Source organism: Xiphophorus maculatus, chromosome 7, assembly GCF_002775205.1.
Source record: "Xiphophorus maculatus strain JP 163 A chromosome 7, X_maculatus-5.0-male, whole genome shotgun sequence".
Taxonomy (NCBI): Eukaryota; Metazoa; Chordata; class Actinopteri; order Cyprinodontiformes; family Poeciliidae; genus Xiphophorus; species Xiphophorus maculatus.
In genome coordinates this window covers 6,861,249-6,881,510 of record NC_036449.1, presented here as the reverse complement: position 1 = coordinate 6,881,510, position 20,262 = coordinate 6,861,249, and the positions used below count along the sequence as shown (strand labels likewise).

Here is a 20,262-nt window from a genome sequence, read left to right as displayed (position 1 = left end):
GATCATACCAAGTTGTCCACATTACACACATCTTGCATGACTTTGATAACAAATCAGATTTCTTTTTTAAAATAAAGTAGAACACCATGCAACAGAAATAATAGTAATAATTAAAAAGGTGGGCTAAAAGTAATAATAATATTTTGACCTATCTTTTTAACTTACTGACATGGTGGGTTAATTGCAATATTCTACACAATGAGAAGTTGAAGTTTTTAGGTCCATTTGCGAGAAAACTGTGGCTGATTGTTGGCGGCATTTTTCTTCCATCCTCAAAAATATTCTTCGTGTTTAAGCCGTAGTGATGAGCGGTGTGTTTAAAGCTTTCTAAGCTGATGTCAATGAATTTCTTCCTCCTCTGCTCTCTTGTCTAACCAGATGACCGCTTACCGTATCGCGTTTTAACCACTTCCTGTTTTTTTTACTTTGCCCGTCTGAAGCATCATGTTTTCTTACGCCAGGTGGGATTAAGTTTTCTCCTCCGAAGCATCAACGTTGGAAGAGTTAAAATGCTTTTCCAAATTTGGTGCAGTTCATAATTCTATAGTGAAAAATATGTATATATATTCAAACTACAATATTTAAGATGGAAACAGAGTGAACAAGGATGGCATATTTGGAAGAGCTGCCAATAGAAATCCTCTTTTCTATTAGATACTGATATCAATTTAATAACGCCTCAGTGGCAGGCACTGCATTTTACATTCTGAAAATGTTTTTTTATTTATTTATATATTTTGGTTAATTTTTTGATTTTATATTTTCCATGTTTGTTTAGTTTTTCTTGCTGATGCAGGAAACGTGTGTAACAACAATATATTTTTTAAAGTGATTCTGTCCAGGCAGACTTTATCACACTTTCAGCCACAACTACAGCCGGAGCAGGTAACACCAGGCTGAGCACATTATTTTGTAAATGTTGACACTTTAATGCAAAGTTGGGGCTTTTAATGGACTTTCAATGCAACTTTGCATTACAAGTGTCATTATTTACCGAGTGACACTTCATGACAACCGACTGCTTCGTGTTCATGACAGTGTCATGTCAGCCTTATGCTCACCCCGTCAAATAAAGCGTTGCCAAGTACCGATATTTGATTTTAAATAAAAAAAAATAATTCAAACCACTGGCTTGATGGATTTAATATCTGTGTCTTTGAATGTAAGTTCAGTTTTGTAATGTCAGAGTGGAGCATCGTTGTGGGTGACTGTTTAAAGAGTTTTCTCTTTCTTTTTTAAACCAACATCATCTATTTGTCTGACTTTACCATTCTTTATACTTGGTTTTTCTCTCTCTTTCCATTACTAGGGGATTTTATTTTTCTGTGTAATTCCTGAGTGACTGTTCCCACTGGCAACCACTCGTAGCTAGAGACAAAATCAGAGCTGTGACTGTAGCGTGGCAAAGTGCGAGGAGAAGCTTGAATGTCCCAAAACGCGACAGGCCTACACTGGAAGTGATCCCCGTCTTTGCCTGAAACACACATCTTACTGGATGAAAGCCCTCTGCTGAGCTGGCCGGTTCGTCTAAGGCGATCACACCTGCAACCAGTTTGCAATACCCAGTTTACGTGACGCAGTCGTCTGGAAGGAAACTGAATCACTGTGGAAAACACCAGTTCACACCCGAAAGGAGGTTTTTACTCACGGTGGTTTGAACGAGGCATGGACGTTTTTCGAAGACTCCCAGAAGAAACGATAACAGTAAAGTTACCACAAACTCTTGCTTTCGCAGCATTTTTAAAAAATTATTTTTTTGAATAGAGTTTCACTAATGGAAAGAGCTGACACTAGCTGAGCTGTTATTTGCAACAATCCACTCAGTGGGCTGGCTTTCGCTGACACACTGATGGACTTTCTGTCAATGAAAAGCACTCGGTCAAAGGTTAAATAGAGATGTGATGCTAGTCGGCGGGCTCTTCAAAGCCAACGCTTTCCTCGTTTACCTGCACCAACTCCTTAGCTACCGTTGCCGTCCTATAATTAATCAGGTCAGTAACTGGCTTTGGAATAAATGTAGCCTCTTGGAACAAGGAATTAGCCAGATCTGGCTGAGCAATAGTTTTACTGGCAAACCCAGGAACTTAGTTTCAATAAGACACAAATAACAATGACAGAACCCAAACGAAATGAAAACACACCAAGCATTTGGAGGACGATATGCATTACTAGAAGAAATATTTTAGTCGAATGCCAAAAAGTTGTAATCTCTTCCATTGGAGAGAAATGACAAAACCCACTTTGCGTGTCAAGGTTATGAGTGAAGGACATTTTTAAAATTATTTATTACAAGCAAAACTCTGTTTTTGTATTGCAGAGTTTTGCTCAAACCTTAACGGATGATGTGAGTAGACACAAACCAAGCAGCATCAGTCACATGTCCTGGTTCCAGAGCACAATTTAATGGAGAAATCTCTTTTTTTGTGTGTGTGTGTGTGTGTTACACCACTCAAACCCTTGAAAAGGGCCTCATTGTCACCCCAATCTTTAACTCTTTCCACAATTTTCCTCTCAGATTTAAAGCAAAATGTAAATAATTCTGGAATCAAGGTTCAACGAAAAGCCAAAAACAAACGTTTGTTTTCCATCGATGCTGAGAGAAATTATTTGGAGAGAAACCCAATAACCCTAATCAGGCCACGCTAAAGCAAATGTCAGCAGCGGTGGAAAACTGATGGCTTGGCCTTGATTGATTTTTTATTATTATTTATTTTTTTGTCATCCGAACCCACGGGTTCAGTTCAATCTAATCAGAAAATCTGGTTTCTGTCTCATTTCCTGTGCCGAAGCAACCAGAAGGAAACGGTGCGACTCCCTCTGAACAGATGATGCTTCTCAACGGGTTTGCAGCTCTCCACACATTTGCGCCTCACTTGACGGGCAGCTTAGAGGAATTTTGAAACGAGCCTTTCGTATCTCTGGGTTTGGAATCTGAAACTCTGCATCGAAAATGTCCAATTTCAACCTCACGGATGTAGTGATACGATGGGCAAACACAAGGCGAGACACGACACCGAGTTCATAAAAGTGAGGTGAGACTTTAAAATGATTTGAGGTGCTAAATGTGACTCTGTTTCTCTTAAATCTTACACTGTGTTTTACATGTCTGCTTATTGAGAGTTTATTCATTTCCCATCTCATTTAGATTTACATGTCCATAAAGAGAAAACAAACAAAAACAACAACAGCTCTTTTAAGTATGAGCAGATTTAAACGTCTAAATGAAAGCGAAGCAGGAGTCATTTTGTCTGGGTGGAGGATTCTTCGGTCCCTAACTCAAAGCATCAGCGGTTCAGTGTCAGACATCTTTGTATTTTCTTTGACAGTTTCTGGTTTTAAAGCTAGAAAAACAGGAGAGTTCAAATGTCAGACCTTTCGGCTAATCGTTTAGCCAAAGTAAAGTCCTGCTTTTGTTTTAGGGATTTCAAAAAAGTCTTTGTTGTTTTTTATTGTAACACACATATAGACGACTGTAACGCATTAGCTGTGTACTCACCGAGTTCTTGATGTGAGTTGAATTCATGAATTCCATTTATTAAAACCAAAATACAGCTGGTCCATTTCTTATGCCACCTTTAGGAGACAGCAGGACAAAATGGCAACCCAGAAGAGTTTGTGATCCCTGTGTGTCCTCCTTTGCCCCTTGCTCTCATTTGCATTTCCTAACGTCATTTCCTTTAGCTTAGCAACTAGCTAAAAGAGATAAAAGGAGAACACAGAATTACTTATTGTCAACAGTTTCCATCAGTGTTTTATTTATTTTTTATTTATGTGCATTTTGAAAGCACAGCATTAGTAGAAGTAGTTGGAAACAGCAAAATTTGAAAGAAATGTATCATTTGTGTTTGGTTGTTTTGGCTTTTTCCGAAAAAGAGTTTCGGGAAAAGAGTGCTAAACTAAATGTCCCCACCCACTGGTGGATCGGTCTCTCACCAGAGGCTAAAAAAAAAAAAAATCCAGCCCAAACCTCCATCTTGGAGGGGAGGACTCTCTCTCTCTCTCTCTCTCTCTCTCTCTCTCTCTCTCTCTCTCTCTGTTTTTTCTGAGATTTGTGGTTCATGCTAGTTTGCAATTTCCACATCTTGTTTATTAAACCCAACTGAAGCGTCAACCTCTGCTGAAATTATGCTGAGTGTGGCCAGATGTAGCATGTTGATAGTGATGCCAACTCATTTCTTTTTTACACTCTAAAAAGAAATGAGTTGAACCAACTTAATTGAATTACTTGTTACCAATTGGAGCAATTCAATTAAGTTGGTTCTACTACATTCATTTTTCAGTGTACTTTGAAGAACTAAAATAAAATGTTAAAACATACATTTAAAATAATTTAAGTTCTAGCTGTATTTGAAGTGCAATGTGAGTGATAATGTAATTTTGGATATTTTAGTTTGGTACAGCTTAAACGTCTGAGTTGAATCTCAGTAGAATTACGCCAAAGAGATTTGAATTATTTATTAGAAAATTATTATTTTTTGAGTAAGAGTGACTTAAATTTGTCAAGTTAAACACACTTAATAAATTAAGTTATAAAAACCTAGTAAATTTAGTTGGATAAACTTAGTAAATTGAGTTGGTCAGACATACGTCACAAAAAAGAATTGAACTCAATTGTTTCAAGTAAAGTCAAAGTAAAAAGATCTTTTAAGTTAATTTAAGTTAGTTAGATTTCTAAATTTGAACACAAATAAGTAAGTTGTCATCAATAAACCAAATGAATTAAGTTAGATTAATGTAAAAAAAAAAAAAAGTCCATAGATGAACTACATCCAAAAACACCTTTTATAGTGTAGTTAGAAGGCACTTGTTTTTTTTTTTTTTTTTAGTACATTGCCTATTTAGACGTGTAGATAGTTGTATGAGATTCCCGGTGTGGTCTATTTCATGAATCCCACGGACGTGGCCGGGTTTGTTCCTGGATTAATTCGCATCCAGGAAGGAAAACAAGCCCATTAAAACCAGCACGCGGCTCATATAAGGCAGGACAGGACCGCGCGCTGTGAGGAGGAGAGAACCGCGAGTCGGGCTCAGGAACTGTGAAGACCTTCTTCCACAAAGAGGATAAAAGCAGCAGGATTGCATCCAGCGCGGTTTGCGCTCCTGCTCCTCTTCCTCTGGCTCCCACTAAGCTGCTTTGGCTCGTGAGCGCGAGCGCGCGCGTGTAAGCCTCATTAATTTCCGTTTCTTTGTTTTTTTTTTTTCTTCTTCTTCCTAGCAATAGGGGAGGGTCGATGCCAAAGATAAGAGCTCGAGCGAGCAGCAAACTTTTCTCAGAAGTCCTTCGACCTGAGCAGTGGAGGTAAGAAGAAACTTACATTAAATGTACACGCGCTCGTGGGCTGCTTGCTTTTACACAAACCAGCGGGCTGCTAAAAATCATCAAACGCTTCATTTAATTAGTGAATTTGGCAAAATGTGCTGTTCCTATTTTTATTGTTACTGCTGAGGTGCGAACAGAGGTGGGTGGAGTACCCAAAAACTGTCCCCCAGTGAGAGTAGCACTACTTCCACATATTTCTACTCAAGTAAAAGTAAAAAAGTAGCCTTAAGTAAGAGCAAAGCAATTATTTGGGTAAAAAAAGCATACTCAAAGTACTGAGTGAGCGATTTTCGTCATTAATGTTTAGCAATTACATCTTCAGCAATTACCAAAATATAAAGTTAAGTGGAAGTTTTGGTATTTTAAGGAATAAAATGACAATAATTCTTGTCAGTAACAAAAAAAAAAAAAAATTAGACAAATAAAGATGTTTCCAAATCAGTTTCTTTCAGTAAAAATTTTGAAATTTTAACAAAAACTGCAGGTGTCTGGTGAATGTTTGGTTGAAACATGTTTGGTTTTCAATCTGCGGCTTGAGAATCCATAAATGTTACTCAAATAAGATTAGCTATACTTCACGGTGAAATTACTCAAGTAAAAATAAAACGTACATTATGGTAAAAATACTCCTAAAGTTTTGTTGTTTTTTTTCAAAAAAGATACTTGAGTAAATGTAACTAATTACTACCCGACTCTAGGTACAAATAAAACTTTTGTTTAAAGATATTTTATTTCAAGAAAGGCGAGTACTAGCTAAATTTAATCAGTTACAATTACTTGAGGAACTGGGGGAAAAAATACTTCTAAGTAGTTTTCCTTCACCGTACTTTTTAATTTTTACTTGAGTAATATAATCACGCTGCATTGCTTCTTTTGAGTAAAATTTCTGGAAACGTTAACCGATGTGAGTCACACTGGACATAGTTTAACCAAAACAAATGCAGCAGACACATTAATATGGAGAGCCATTTCATTTCATTTAATTAAATAAATAAATATATAGGGGAAATAAATAAATAAATGAGTAAAAAAATAAATAAATGTGTAAAATAAATAAATAAATTAGTAATTGGCACCTTTATTCCCATTTATATTTATTCATTTATTTATTCCCGGATTTATTTCTGCCTGGCCTTTTTTCATGTCCCTATTTTCCTTTTCCATTTGTCCGTTTCCAATTTGGCTGAAATGGCTCTCCATACATAAACACACCTAAAGTTTATGTTAAAGTGAGATTTGTTTCACACAAGCCTCGTTGTTCTGGTGTTATTTTTCTATCTGCGGAGCCTGTTCTGCCATTTCTACTAGTTTCACAAGTTATATATTGAAAAAGAAAAACATTTGGAAAATGTTTCTTCTGACTGGCTCAATTTGACATTTAGTTGCAGTGGTATTTACTTGAAATATTGGTTTGATTTTAGTCTTTAAAATGCTTGACTTTGTTCATAACTTCATATTTTTGAGTGCCTTCCTTATAAAGTATTACATCAGCCATTGTATGAGAATGCAAGAAAACAAAACCAGATCTGTCAGTCACACTTTGAACGTGTTTGTTCAAACATTAACTTGCTTTATTCATATCCAACCAACACAGAGGGACAGCCCCTCCATGTTGTACGACAACATCAACTTGCACTTGGAAGTTGGGATCTGATCTCTGTGAAACTGCAGCAACTTTTGTTTTTGTAAAAAAATCTGGGAAGATTTTGGTCATTTTAAGTGCAAAAGTTTCGACACCGACTTTTTGAATTTGAGGTGAAACGTGGTTTGAAGGTGACAGTTCATACAATGTCTGCTCTAATGTAAATTTCCAAATGGCCTTTAATTGTGCACAGTGGCTTCATTTGATTGATTCAACTGTCAATCAAATGTTGCAGTGTCCTCTGTACAGAAAATGATCAAAACGCAGCATTGTTACGTGCATTTATGACAAGCTACACAAACAGCCGAACGTGAACGCTAATATAAAACCTGAATTATGAGAATGTGTTTTCACATGCTAAAAAAACAAAAACGTCTTGACACAAAAGCGTCAGTAAAACTTGAGGATTAGAAGATGTTCATAGATAAATTGTGGACCATTTCAAAAGTTTACTGAACTTTAAACCAGTAGAATAGGTTCATTCTCTTTAAATGTCATCATGACACGAGTTGACAGTTTTTAATCATTGACTGTGTTGATGATCTCAGGAACATAATAAGTGTTTCAGAGCAACTGAATGGCAACTGAATGGCCTGCTGAAGACATCCTGTAAAAAAAGTCTTGGTCAGATTTCTGACCAGGTGTTTCTGGTGAAGCAACAACATCAACTTACAGAAACATTGTGGCTTGTGTTGAAAACAAACACTATTCTGTAACCACGGCAAGGTATCTTTTTGTGTGTGACAGTTAGCTTAGTGTTGAGAGGGAAAGACGCCCTAATGCTTTTGGTCCAACACTAATTATCCATCACAATATTTTTAGCTGCATATGAACGGTTTATTGCATTTGTAAGCCATTAGGGATTCTTTTCAACAGGAAAGACGTTTGTTGAGCTTCAAGACTCAGGAAATGGATGCAAGAAAATGGTTACATGCTAAACAGCAAACATCTGAAAATGTGACAAACAAGACTGTATCTCAAGATCACCTCGTCAGCCCAAAGGTCACAAAAATCCCCAAATCTCACTGTCAGAGAACCGCAGCAACGAGTGGCGTCTTGATGTCCAGCATCAATAAGTGTACAGATCACCTGTGTGTGGATCCAAATTATAGTCGTGTAGCTTTATGTGATTATTGAGAATGGTACGTTAAAATGAAAGACAGTTTGAAATACAGTGATCATGCTTGTGTAAGATGAGCCATTCAACCATAACAGTGAAGCTACAGTTGACTCAACCCACTCACAAAGGAAATGAGCAGCACCTCGTTAGCTAATTCGGTGGTATAAAGTTACATCATCCTGTCCCTTTTTCAAAATAGCTGCTGTAAATTTGAACCACTATCAGTGAAATCCAGATGAAATTGAAACATGACAGTATGAGAATCGACCTGCACAATCTAAAAACTGCGATTCCACACTTCTCTGTTTTCTGTGGTAGCACTGCAGTGAAAGCCCATAAAATGTCTGGGTTTTTATTGTCAACAGTTTCTGGTTTATTGTATTTATAGCTGCAAAGAGAAAAAAAACTGGACGATATTTTTGCAGTCTTCTAGTTTGTGAAACATGATTTCTGATAAGGTTCTGCGGAAAATGATTTTGTAACTGCACAGATCGTAATCATCTGCTGAGACAGCTTTCTGATGAACTTTCCAGAGCCCCTGTTGTCTAACAAATCTATATATAAGAGAGAGAAAAATCAGATTATTTAAACTATGTGTGTGAGAAGCAGACAGGAATTTGAAGACAAGCAAATGAGTGTGAACAGTTTGAGAATGAACTTTGTCTCTTACAGCTAATGGACGTCTCCAGGCTTCTGCTGTCCGTCGTCATGGTGATGTCCACGTCTGATGGGACACCAGGTAGTGTGTGCACAAACGACATCGACGAAAGAAAAGAGAAAAGTTATTAGTCTTCATCATTTATCATAGGCAGTCACACTCTTGAGGCCAGAATGAGATGCATGATGTAAGAAACATCATCAGCTATGTGATGTGACTGCAGAGTTTATGGCTCATGATGAGAGACAGTTCATCATGTAAACATGCACAACCAGAGGTATACAGAATAAGCACACAAACCACTGAGGCACAGCATGGCGCTGTCTTTGTATTATGCTAGCGCAGGGGTGGGCAATCCTGGTCCTGGAGGGCCGGTGTCCTGCAACTCTTAGACGTCTCCCTGGTCCAACACACTTGGTCCCGGTGGTTGGGGACCACTGCCCTAAATCCTTAAGAAGGAAAGTAAATGTGTATCTATAAAGCACATTTCAAAAGATAAATCCCACAAAGAGCTTTGCAAAAATGTAGCCAAAAGAAGGTAAAATTAAATGTTGTAGTACATTTCGATTAAACATTGACCATTCTTGTTTTAAGTATCTTCTTTATCCTCATTTTCAGAAGCATCAGATTCTTCCTGCTTTCACCTGGACCAGGATAGATATAAAGTTATTAAAGGTGAAGCATTTTATTATGTGCCCTACGACGTGGATGACCCCAACCTGCCTGATGCAAACATTACGTGGTACAAAGACGGGTCAGAGGTCATGAATATCACCACAGACGAGGCACACAGGATTCATTACCATGGAGGAGCGCTGTTTTTCTTAAACATCAGCGCTAACGATGCTGGTTGTTATTCTGCCAGGTAAGGACATTTCTTTATGTTCAGCTCTGGAGCTGCTGTGACACTGCTGCTTTGTCTCGTGTGGTGATATGTCGAAAAATTAATGTTACATGGATTTAAATATGAGGAAATTTATGGATCATGTTAAACCTTAACCCTGATCATGTGTTTGAAGTGTCACCCTTATTGACGTCGTTTTTACCTCAGATTAAAAAGAACTGACTCCCTTTCATAGTTCATCGCCAACATATTCTGAACTAAATTCACAGCTCTAACTTGCACTAGATTTTATTTATTGATCATAATTTGTCTGAAATAAAGTTTCTGACAATATATAAGTCTTGACATAATTCACAAATTACACAAATGTGTATTATCCCGGTGTCTATCTGGGGTTTCTCCTCCTGTTGTCCTTTATAGTGCTTTAAAGTGGCTTACTTCCCGAAACAGCTGCTCTTATTTACGTATTTTAATAGTTTCATCAACAGAAAAAACCCCATTTTAGTATAAATCACTCCATTTAGATTACATTTGTAAATACGGCCACTGTTAACCGTCTTATTAACATCAAGTCATTATATGCTATGAGTTTTTTCCCCTCTCTTTTCCTCTTTGCTTCTCAGTCAAAAACCCACACAAATTATAAATAATGGCCAAATACCTACAGTTGAATCTGTCTTATTCACTATTGCCTGTACCTTACAGGCAAACGCTTGGCAGAATCATTAGGAGAGGATTTTTAATGAGAAAACCTACTTACAAGTGGAAAAACAAAGGGGGAATAGCATAGAGCAACATGGTGAAAAATGCAAAAGATTGGATCTGACAGACTACAAGGCAAAAGTATAAATACAGAGGAGGGGGATTCCTAGGTAAATGATCAGGTGAGTCTAATTAACTGATTCGTTGCAATGGTTTAGGAATATAATCTGGGGCAGCTGATGTAGACTGACAAGTAAAGCCTGCAGGGCCAACATAGGAAAAAGACTGATAAAAACAGACAAAATAACAAATTATGTAAAATACTAAAAAAAAAAATCCGAAGGAAACATCTGAACAAAATGACAACAGAGAAACACAGGGATGACTCAACAACCATGAAACAACATTTGAGCAAACACTATGAATATCGAAACAAAGGAATGAACTGACCACAGAAAAACTGTGTCTAAAATTTACAGGTTCTAAAACTGAAGATTTACAGTAAGATATTGACACTGAATAACATAAAAAAACTGTTTCCGTATTCTTTTAGAGTGCATGTTTTTCTGCACACCAACAGTGTGTGATCGGTGGCAAGATTACATTTATTTAAAGAACCGAGAAATGATGAGCTCAGCAACAATAGTTGTGCTTCCTGTTAGTAAAAATAACTAATCTACTGGATCTGGTAAACTTTATTCTGCCATGTTCATCACCAACATAAACATGGTGATGTTCATACTCTTTCATAATGAAGATTATGAAACCCATAACATGTGCTGCAGGCAAACTGAAGAGTTTGACGTCCTTTATCAAGAGCCTTAAGTAGCAAGGTGTGTGGATGCATCCGTCTTTGTCAAACAGTCACTGAGTTGGTCTTCTATTTGAGACCACAACACTGAACTTTCTTAGTTGCAGCTCTTTAATTGAACTGATTACCAAGCAAAGCCTTTTCTCTGCAACACATTGAATTGACTTAAGTGCATCAACAAGTCAAGTCAAGTCAAGTCAAGTTTATTTATATAGCACTTTAAAACAGTACCACTGACCAAAGTGCTGTACAGTCACAAGATTAAACAAATAAAGATCAAAATTAAAACACATAAAAACCAGCAATGCAGTGACGTAAAGCACTCTATATAATACATAAACATACCCAGATAAATACAGAAAAGCAGCATCTCAAACTGAATCAAAGGCCAACCGGAAAAGGTAAGTCTTAAGAGCAGATTTAAAAATTGCTAAAGAGGGGGCCTGTTTTACCAACATAGGTAAAGAATTCCAAAGTTTGGGAGCTGCAACAGCAAACGCCCTGTCTCCTCTCTGCCTCCTGGAAGTCCTCGGCACCTCCAGGTTCATTTGGCTCGCTGATCTAAGAGCTCGAGGAGGACAGTGTATATGTAGCAGCTCAGAGAGATAGGAGGGAGCAAGGCCATTTAAAGATTTAAATACAAATAAAAGAATCTTAAAATGCACTCTGAAAAGTACCGGCAGCCAGTGCAGAGAATATAAAATCGGGGTAACATGTTCTCTCTTCCGCGATCCAGTTAAGAGCCGAGCAGCCGCATTCTGGACCAGCTGAAGACGGGACAAAGAAGACTGGCTGACACCCACATATAAGGAGTTACAGTAATCCAGTCGTGTTGTGATAAAAGCATGGATTAATATTTCAAAAATAATCCACTGGTACAATATTCCTAATCTTAGCAAGCCGTCTCAAATGGAAAAAGCTCGTTTTCACAACGGCACTGATTTGTTTATCCAACTTAAAATTCGAGTCCATTACAAAGCCCAAATTTGTAACAAATGGCTTTACGTAATGTGATAGCGGACCCAAATCCACAGGAGTGGACTTGCAGGTAGTACCAGGGTCAAAAATAATAACTTCCGTCTTTCTTTCATTAAAATTCAAAAAATTCAGAGCCATCCAAGTTTTTATGTCATCAAGGCACTCCAATAAAATTGGTACTGTATTGACTCCCTTACGATTGAGAGGCACATAAATTTGTGTATCATCCGCATAGCAATGAAAAGCAATATTATGTTTCCTAAATATTGACCCAAGGGGAAGCAAATATAAAGAAAACAAAAGAGGTCCAAGTATCGAGCCCTGCGGTACTCCACACAATAAAGGAGCAGACGATGATCTAAAATCATCTATGTCAACACAGAAAGACCTATCCGTCAAATACGACCTAAGCCACACTAAGACTGTGCCTTTGAGACCTACATAATGCTCTAAACGGGAAAGTAAAACATCATGGTCCACCGTGTCAAAGGCTGCAGTCAAATCTAAAAGAACTAAAATCACTGGATCTCCAGCATCAGTAGCCAAAAGGATATCATTAAACACCCTCAACAATGCAGATTCGGTGCTGTGTAAAGTTTTAAAACCAGACTGAAAATCCTCAAGAATATTATTTACATCGAGATAGGCCTTTAATTGATTATAAACAACTTTCTCTAAAATTTTAGACATAAATGGAAGCTTTGAAATAGGCCTAAAATTAGATAACAGAAAAGGGTCTAAGCCAGGTTTTATGATCAGCGGTTGAACTGATGCCTGTTTAAAAGGTTTTGGGACCACACCAGTGATCAGGCTACTATTTATAATAGCCGTAATAGAAATCCCTAAAACAGGAAGAACCTCTTTAAAAAGTCGTGGGGGTAAAATGTCAGCTGCAGAACCTGAGGCCTTAAGATGACCTACAGTCTCATGTATTAAAGACAAAGTAACAGGTTCAAACTGAGACAAAGCAGTGGAGCATTTGACAGCAACTGAAGGGTCAGAGGCTGAACACATAATATTGGCCCTAACACCAGCCACTTTGTCCTCGAAAAAAACGCGAAATTTCTCACATACCTCCAGAGATGGCTCAAAGCCCGTATAATGCGGAACATTCAAAACACTATCAACAATATGAAATAATAAGCGAGGCTTGTGACGATTAAGTAAAATTATATTTGACAAGTGCTCCCGTTTGGTGTCTTTCACTATTAGCTGATATCGATGCCAGGAATCAAGGGAGAAGTTATCAGCGACACAGATTGTGTGGAAGACAAACAGTACTATTGAGTTCAGAAAACAGACAAAGGTAGTTTTTCACCTGCAGGTGTGCTTCTGACAATGCTCTTAATTCTCTGTGACTGCCATTAAATGGAAGAAAGCCGCCCATTGTTGTCCATTAAAACAATGAAGTACCCCCGTCTGATTTCCAGAAGACGCATCAGTGAATGTAACTGTCTCTAATTTACTGTTTTCCTAGCCTGGTATAAATCCAGCTCCTCGTAGAATGCTTTGCTTCGCACAGAGGGTCTCAGCTACTAAGAAATGATTGCTTCCTGGATGCTGTTGAAGTTTTAAACTTTACCCAAACACCACTGTTTGGCCACGACATGGGTAATGCACCAATACGAAGCTACAATACCGGACATTGCCTGCCGTGTAAACAACTGTCCTCCTTTGCAAAGAGAGACATGGCAGTCCAAACAAGGCAGCTGCTAATGCTCAGTATCTGGAAGTGTGACCAGCTCTGACTGAACAGCGTTGTTCAATTCCTCCTCTGCCGTTTCACAGGCAGACTACAACTCTTTATTTAATTTTTCTTTGCTTCATCAAATGACACGTCCTTATTCGTATCGTGACCATCTGCCTCGACATGAAGATCTCCCAGCTGTGAGAGATCAACTGATCCACTGTTGCCTCTGCAGGCTCAAGCAGCTCCACAAGCCGTACCAGTTCTTGTACTTCACAGTTGCTTTGCTGTCATGCCCCAGGACTTTTGCTTGTTGTGATATGCTGTCTGCATTTATGAATGTTACAATTTAGATCTGGTAAACTTTATTCCGCCATGTTTGTCACCAAAACACATGCAGCACAGTATAAATCTCATGGCATGTGCTTAGCAGTGGTGTCCAAAGTCGGTCCTCAAGGGCCGGCATCCTGCGTGTGTTGGTTCTCTCCCTGGTGGTACTAACCATTTCAGCATGTCAATGTTCTTGACATTTGGCTCTTCTATAGAGCCCTCATTTGCAGACTTTCAGATACTCTCTAAAATTTACAAGCAACAAGCCAAGAACATAGATAACTAGAAAATTCCTGAAGAAATTTAACCGGGGCCTGCCAAAGTGTGCCTGTCGGTTTGGACCCAGTGTTCGGATGCTAAAAATTAGCATCAATGCTAAGATTAGCTACTGCGCAAGACAGTGACCTGACCTGAGAGAAAAAGATAATGCAAGGTAATATTATTGCATCACCTATGGCGGTGCACTAGTGGAGGGCAGTGAAGTGCTAATGTTTGTGCTAATGTTAATGTACTGCTTTGCTATGAAAGGCAGCGCACTAACCTAAGAGAGAAAGATAATACAGGCTAAAATTATTGCACCGCCTACGGCCGTGCACTAACCAGAGGGGAGTATTAAGGCTTTTATTTTGAAATTTTAAGTATACTTCATTTTAAATGTCCAAACTAATCCCATGAGTAACAGTGATTGGGTTAAATCGTTTCTATAATGCCCAAAAGAGCAATTACCTGATGTAAAAATTGTCAATGCTTTTATTTTGAAATGTTTAATAAGCTTCATTTTAAATGGCCACACTAATCCCATGTGTAACAATGATTGGGTAAAATCAGTTATAAAATGCCCAAAACACAAGTAGTTCTAAAGGCCAGCTCATTCCTCCTCTGTAGTAACTGACAGTTCCGCCATGTTGTAGTCCTAACCTTGAGTCATTGTAGTTCTAAAGAGCAGCTCAGCTGTCGCGTGATGAAGCAGACAGGAAGAGACAGAATTCCAGTAGTTTGAAGTAGTTTGTTTTTCTGAAAGATCTGAGAGGAATATTCAGGCTTTTATTTTGAAATGTTCAGTAAGCTTCATTTTAAATGTCCAAACTAATCCCATGAGTAACAGCGATTGGGTGAAATCAGTTATATAATGCCCGAAAGAGCAATTACCTGATGTAAAAACTGTCAAGGCTTTTATTTTGACATTTTTATTAAGATTAATTTAAAATGGCCACACTAACCCTGTGTGTAACAATGGTTGGGTAAAATCAGCTATAAAATGCCCAAAACACAAGTAGTTCTAAAGGCAGACTCAGTCCACCTCTGTAGTAACTGACAGTTCTGCCATGTTGTAGTTCTAACCTGTATGTTCTGCCATAGTTAGAACTACAGTGATGCGTTTTTGTAGTCCTAATCAGCTGCACTGCTCTGTCCTGTTCTTTGTTCTGTTGCTATGGTAATGAAGCTTGTCTGTCAGACACTCAGGGCTGACAGAATTCCATTTCTTTGAGCCAGCCAGTTTGACTGAAAAAAGCAGTCCTAACAACTCCTTCCCGTTCGGGAACCGTGATACGTACTTGAAAACCGTTTGAAGCATCTGAGAGGGCTATTTGTCGTCTCCAATAGTACCATGATTCATATTCTCTACCTCACTCACAGTAATAACAGCGATGAGAGAAAGATGGTGTGTGCTGAGCTCAGAAATTTTTCAGAAATGCATGGAAGTCAATCTGTGACTATCCTCAGAGGGATATTGAGGCTTTTATCTTGAAATTTTCAGTAAGCTTCATATAGAATTGTTGTTTAGGTTAAATGAGTTATTTACTGGCAAAACAGCCAGTAGTTCTACATAAATGGCAGCTCAGCCCTCTGTTTTAATTCAGTGTTAGTTAGAACTAGAGATATGGCGTTTTTGTAGTCCTATCTATTAGCATTAGGTCAAAGGCTAATGCTAATAGATAGGCACTATCTGCGCAAGCCAGTGCCTTAACGTGAAATAACAAGATAATGCAGGCTAATATTAGGCCCCAATAAAGAGACGTTTTATTAGGTGTGGAACAATAGGTGCCTGCCATGCAAGACATTCTTGTTTTAACCTTCTTGTTTTCAAGAAGGTTAGGGATACAAATTTTCTAACCTTGAAATGTTGAAGATTTTAGAAATTTGGAATGAAGATGATGTCATGGAAAAGAGAACTTCCAACTACAAACACTTGCTTGGATTCTTGTTGGAAAAAAAGAAAATGGTTAAAATACCAGTGGAAACCATTTTTTTTTTAAATAGTACTTAACAGTTGATTTCTTTTTACATAAAATCATGGTAAGTCTGGCTATTTTTAGACCAGGGGTCACCAACCTTTTTGAGACTGGGAGCTACTTCACAGGTTCAGAGTAACACGAAGGGCTACTTGTTTGATACAGACATAAATTTTCTTTACAACAAAAATTCATTTAAGTAAATATGATTACATGCTGCCTGATCATATTAATGTTAGGGACTATGCACAATAGTTATCAGTAAGGACAGCTATGGTTAATTGCTATATTGTGGTCAGACGTTCTTAGTTCAGAGTTTTAAGTTGGTGAGGTGGGGAACGCCGAAGCCTAAATCTTATAGGTCAGTTTTCTTTTTCTGTGAGTTAAAAATGATGACTGGAGTTTGAACCACTCATCATTTGAACCTCAGGTTCTGCCTGAGCTTTGTACAGTGCGGGTTGTCGGTTTATTAGCTTTTTTGTGATTTTGTGAACTGAACAGCTGACGGGTCACCTGCGGGCTGACACAAGCAGATGTCGAAAAAAAATGTCTGACAGATTGGAAGGTACAAAACTATCACTGCACCCGACCTGCAGGAGCACAACCACCTCTCCAACGCGCAAACATCGGCACAAAACTAAACCACTAAAGCAGCGCACCCTTTTATTTCTTTTTTCTTTTTTTTTACACAAACGATGCTAAATAATAAAGACATTGAAGCGAAGCAGTGAGATCCACGGAAAGAGGAGGATTGGCAAAATCTTATAACTACGGGAGGTTCAAACTCCACTCATCATTTTTAGCTCACAGAAAAAGCAAACTGACCAATAAGATTTAGGCTTTGGGTGCCCTTTGACCCCCACAGACTCACACTGATGCGCGCTACATACAAGATGTTTTGGCGCAAAAGAACTTTTTCTTCTCCATAATTTTGTTATTAGTAAACAGGGTTGGATAAAAGAAATACAATAACTTTTCTTTTTTTAATTTAAAGGAAAATCTCAGTGCGTCCAGCTGTACAGCTGCTGCTGCAACAATCCAAACTCTCAGTCACTTGGGGGCAATTTAGAATCACACAGAAAAGCTCCAAAAGGGAATCAAACTCAAAACTCTGAACTAAGAACTTCTGATCACATAATAGCAATTAACCATAGCTGCCATGGTAAATTATTACTGATAACTACTGTCAGTAGTCCCTAACATTAACATGATCAGGCAGCATGTAATCATATATATATATATATATATATATATATATATATATATATATATATATATATATATATATATATATATATATAGCCAAGACAATTTATGTCTGTATCAGACAAGTAGCCCTTCGTGTTACTCTGGACCCGTGAAGTAGCTCCCAGTCTCTAAAAGGTTGGTGACCCCTGATCTAAGGAATCTGGGTGAATGAGAAAGACAACGGTATACTTTAAACTTCTACTTTAATAATTCTGTCTTTTCCACTTTTCCTTCTCTAATGTCTCCTCCCACTTAGTTAATTAAGAAAACAGAGAAATAAATATATGGTAAACTGCTCTAATATTCCCTAAGTAAACATGCTCTGATCTGCATCCAGAAGAGCTTAGAAAGTTCTCAATTAACTATTGTTCTATTGTCTTTTCTGCAAAGAAAATATCATAAAGCATAACTTATTTTAAATACTTCATGTGAATAGCTGCACATTTAATATGCATGTCTTAAAAGTCTTAACTGTGACATTTGTAAAGCATTTCTTGAGGAAACAATGATAGTTCCCCTCTCTGCTGTCGCTATCCCCAAACATCCTGGTACCAGCAACCCCCCAAGCTCCCCTCTCTGCTGGCGCTATCCCCAAACATCCTGGTACCAGCAACCCCCCAAGCTCCCCTCTCTGCTGGCGCTATCCCCACACATCCTGGTACCAGCAACCCCCCAAGCTCCCCTCTCTGCTGGCGCTATCCCCACACATCCTGGTACCAGCAACCCCCCAAGCTCCCCTCTCTGCTGGCGCTATCCCCAAACATCCTGGTACCAGCAACCCCCCAAGCTCCCCTCTCTGCTGGCGCTATCCCCAAACATCCTGGTACCAGCAACCCCCCAAGCTCCCCTCTCTGCTGTCGCTATCCCCAAACATCCTGGTACCAGCAACCCCCCAAGCTCCCCTCTCTGCTGGCGCTATCCCCAAACATCCTGGTACCAGCAACCCCCCAAGCTCCCCTCTCTGCTGGCGCTATCCCCAAACATCCTGGTACCAGCAACCCCCCAAGCTCCCCTCTCTGCTGTCGCTATCCCCACAGCGTTATGGTACCAGCTGTCGTTACACAATAGTCAGCCCCGCCCCACAACATCCAAGGAGTGACTACTGACCAGCTCTCCGTCCAACGGGTCCAAAAAATCTCTAAGCCTTCGAGTATTACCCTGAAGCAAGTCTAGTAGAGATGATCTATCTAAGCTGGTGTCGAAGGAGACTCAACTAGCCTTTAACTACCTACAGTCCAAGAGTTATGGCCTTTTCCAGTTAAGAAGCAATCAGCTGAGTAGCCCTCACACCTGCACAACCTCAATAACCACTCCTATTAACGGTAGCGCCCCCTCTAAGTACAACGTGCGCTTGTTACAGACTAGTCAAAATCCTCTTTGAAATAGAAGCAAAGCAGACCTGGCTGTTGTCCTTCGAACACTTCAGATCTTCATCACTCAGTCACCTTTGTCTTTTCTCCAAGTCTGTTGCTGCAACTTTGAGATCCTAGGGTTGAGGCAGAGTAAGGCAGCCAAATCAGGAACCAGGGCTGAGGGTCAAGGGGTCTTGTCCCTTCTGGCGGTGCGAAGTCTCAACTTCCCCATGGCTCCAGGGTGCCAGACCTCTCTTCTTGGTCCCCTTGGCCTTATATACCCTTTCAACCCATGCCTCTATAAGGCGTACGTGACCTCTCGAGCATGCAACTACCTCATCGGAAAGTCCCAGCCATTCCCACATATACCCTGCTTCCCTCCCTTACTTTCCTCGTGACCATCCTAGTTTCAGATCCTTAATTGGGACACAGCTCTGGGGCAAGTCCAGACATGTTCGGACTTGCCTTTTTCCCTTGCCTCTGTATCTAACACATTGTTTGATTATTACTTCAATTACAGTTTTATATATGGTGTATGATCATCATAAGTAAATTCAAAATATCTTGTCCCATAATCATCAAAAAATCAAAATGCAAGATTCACTTGCTCAGGCCTTCATGATCTGTTGTCTGCATTAGTCTGGAATGATCCCACCTCCTCATACCAGTTTTCACAACACAGTGACCCCCCAATACTTACGTCCAGTTACCTGAAATTTTTTTCAGTTATTAAAAAATCCAGGGTGGCACCCAGTACCTCAGCGTTCCCGAATTATACATGTCAACAAAAATACGTCCAACTCTCCGGAATATATTCGGTTTTGGTGTTTCTTCCTCCTGTGTTTGATCAATTTGTGGCTCAATCTTGGTTTTTTCCACCCTGGATTCCATTCTGTCTATCTTGATTTTTAAAGCCACAATCTCCTTATTTAATTCCTCGTTCTCCCTAGTAAGGCACAGCAGTTTTTCTGACTTTTCTTTTAAAGATTTTTCCGCGTCATTTTTTGCCATGGCCCGCTTCCGTTCTAGTTTAATTGTTAATTGTTGCATGTTGCAATAATCATTTTGCATTCTTTCAATTGTTGTTCTCGCTTCCTCCAATTCCAAATTAACTTTAATCATTTGTTTTTTATAATACCCATTCGAACTTATGAGTTTGCAATTCTCTACATGCCAATTTGTTGAGTCATCGGTCCTGTTCAGTCTCTCTAGTTTCCTCTTCAGACTCTCCACTGTTTTCTGAAGCTGCTCATTTTCACTGTTCAGCTTCATCTGGTTCTTCTGGAGAATCTCTAACTTTTGTAACGTGAAATCTTTCTCCGCCATTGTCTCTTTC

General features: G+C 39.0%; 1 protein-coding gene across 1 annotated transcript in view; it reads left to right on the top strand.

Annotated features, from left to right (window-relative positions):
- Positions 1-2,837: 2,837 nt before the first annotated feature.
- LOC111609196 (interleukin-1 receptor-like 1) overlaps positions 2,838-20,262 on the top strand; it is a 28,831-nt gene continuing 11,406 nt past the window's right edge. The window contains exons 1-4 of the mRNA XM_023336211.1: positions 2,838-3,032; positions 5,216-5,299; positions 8,755-8,821; positions 9,359-9,605. Of these exons, the coding sequence (XP_023191979.1) occupies positions 8,758-8,821; positions 9,359-9,605 (311 nt within the window). The 5' untranslated portion in view covers positions 2,838-3,032; positions 5,216-5,299; positions 8,755-8,757. The remainder of the gene's footprint in view (positions 3,033-5,215; positions 5,300-8,754; positions 8,822-9,358; positions 9,606-20,262) is intronic.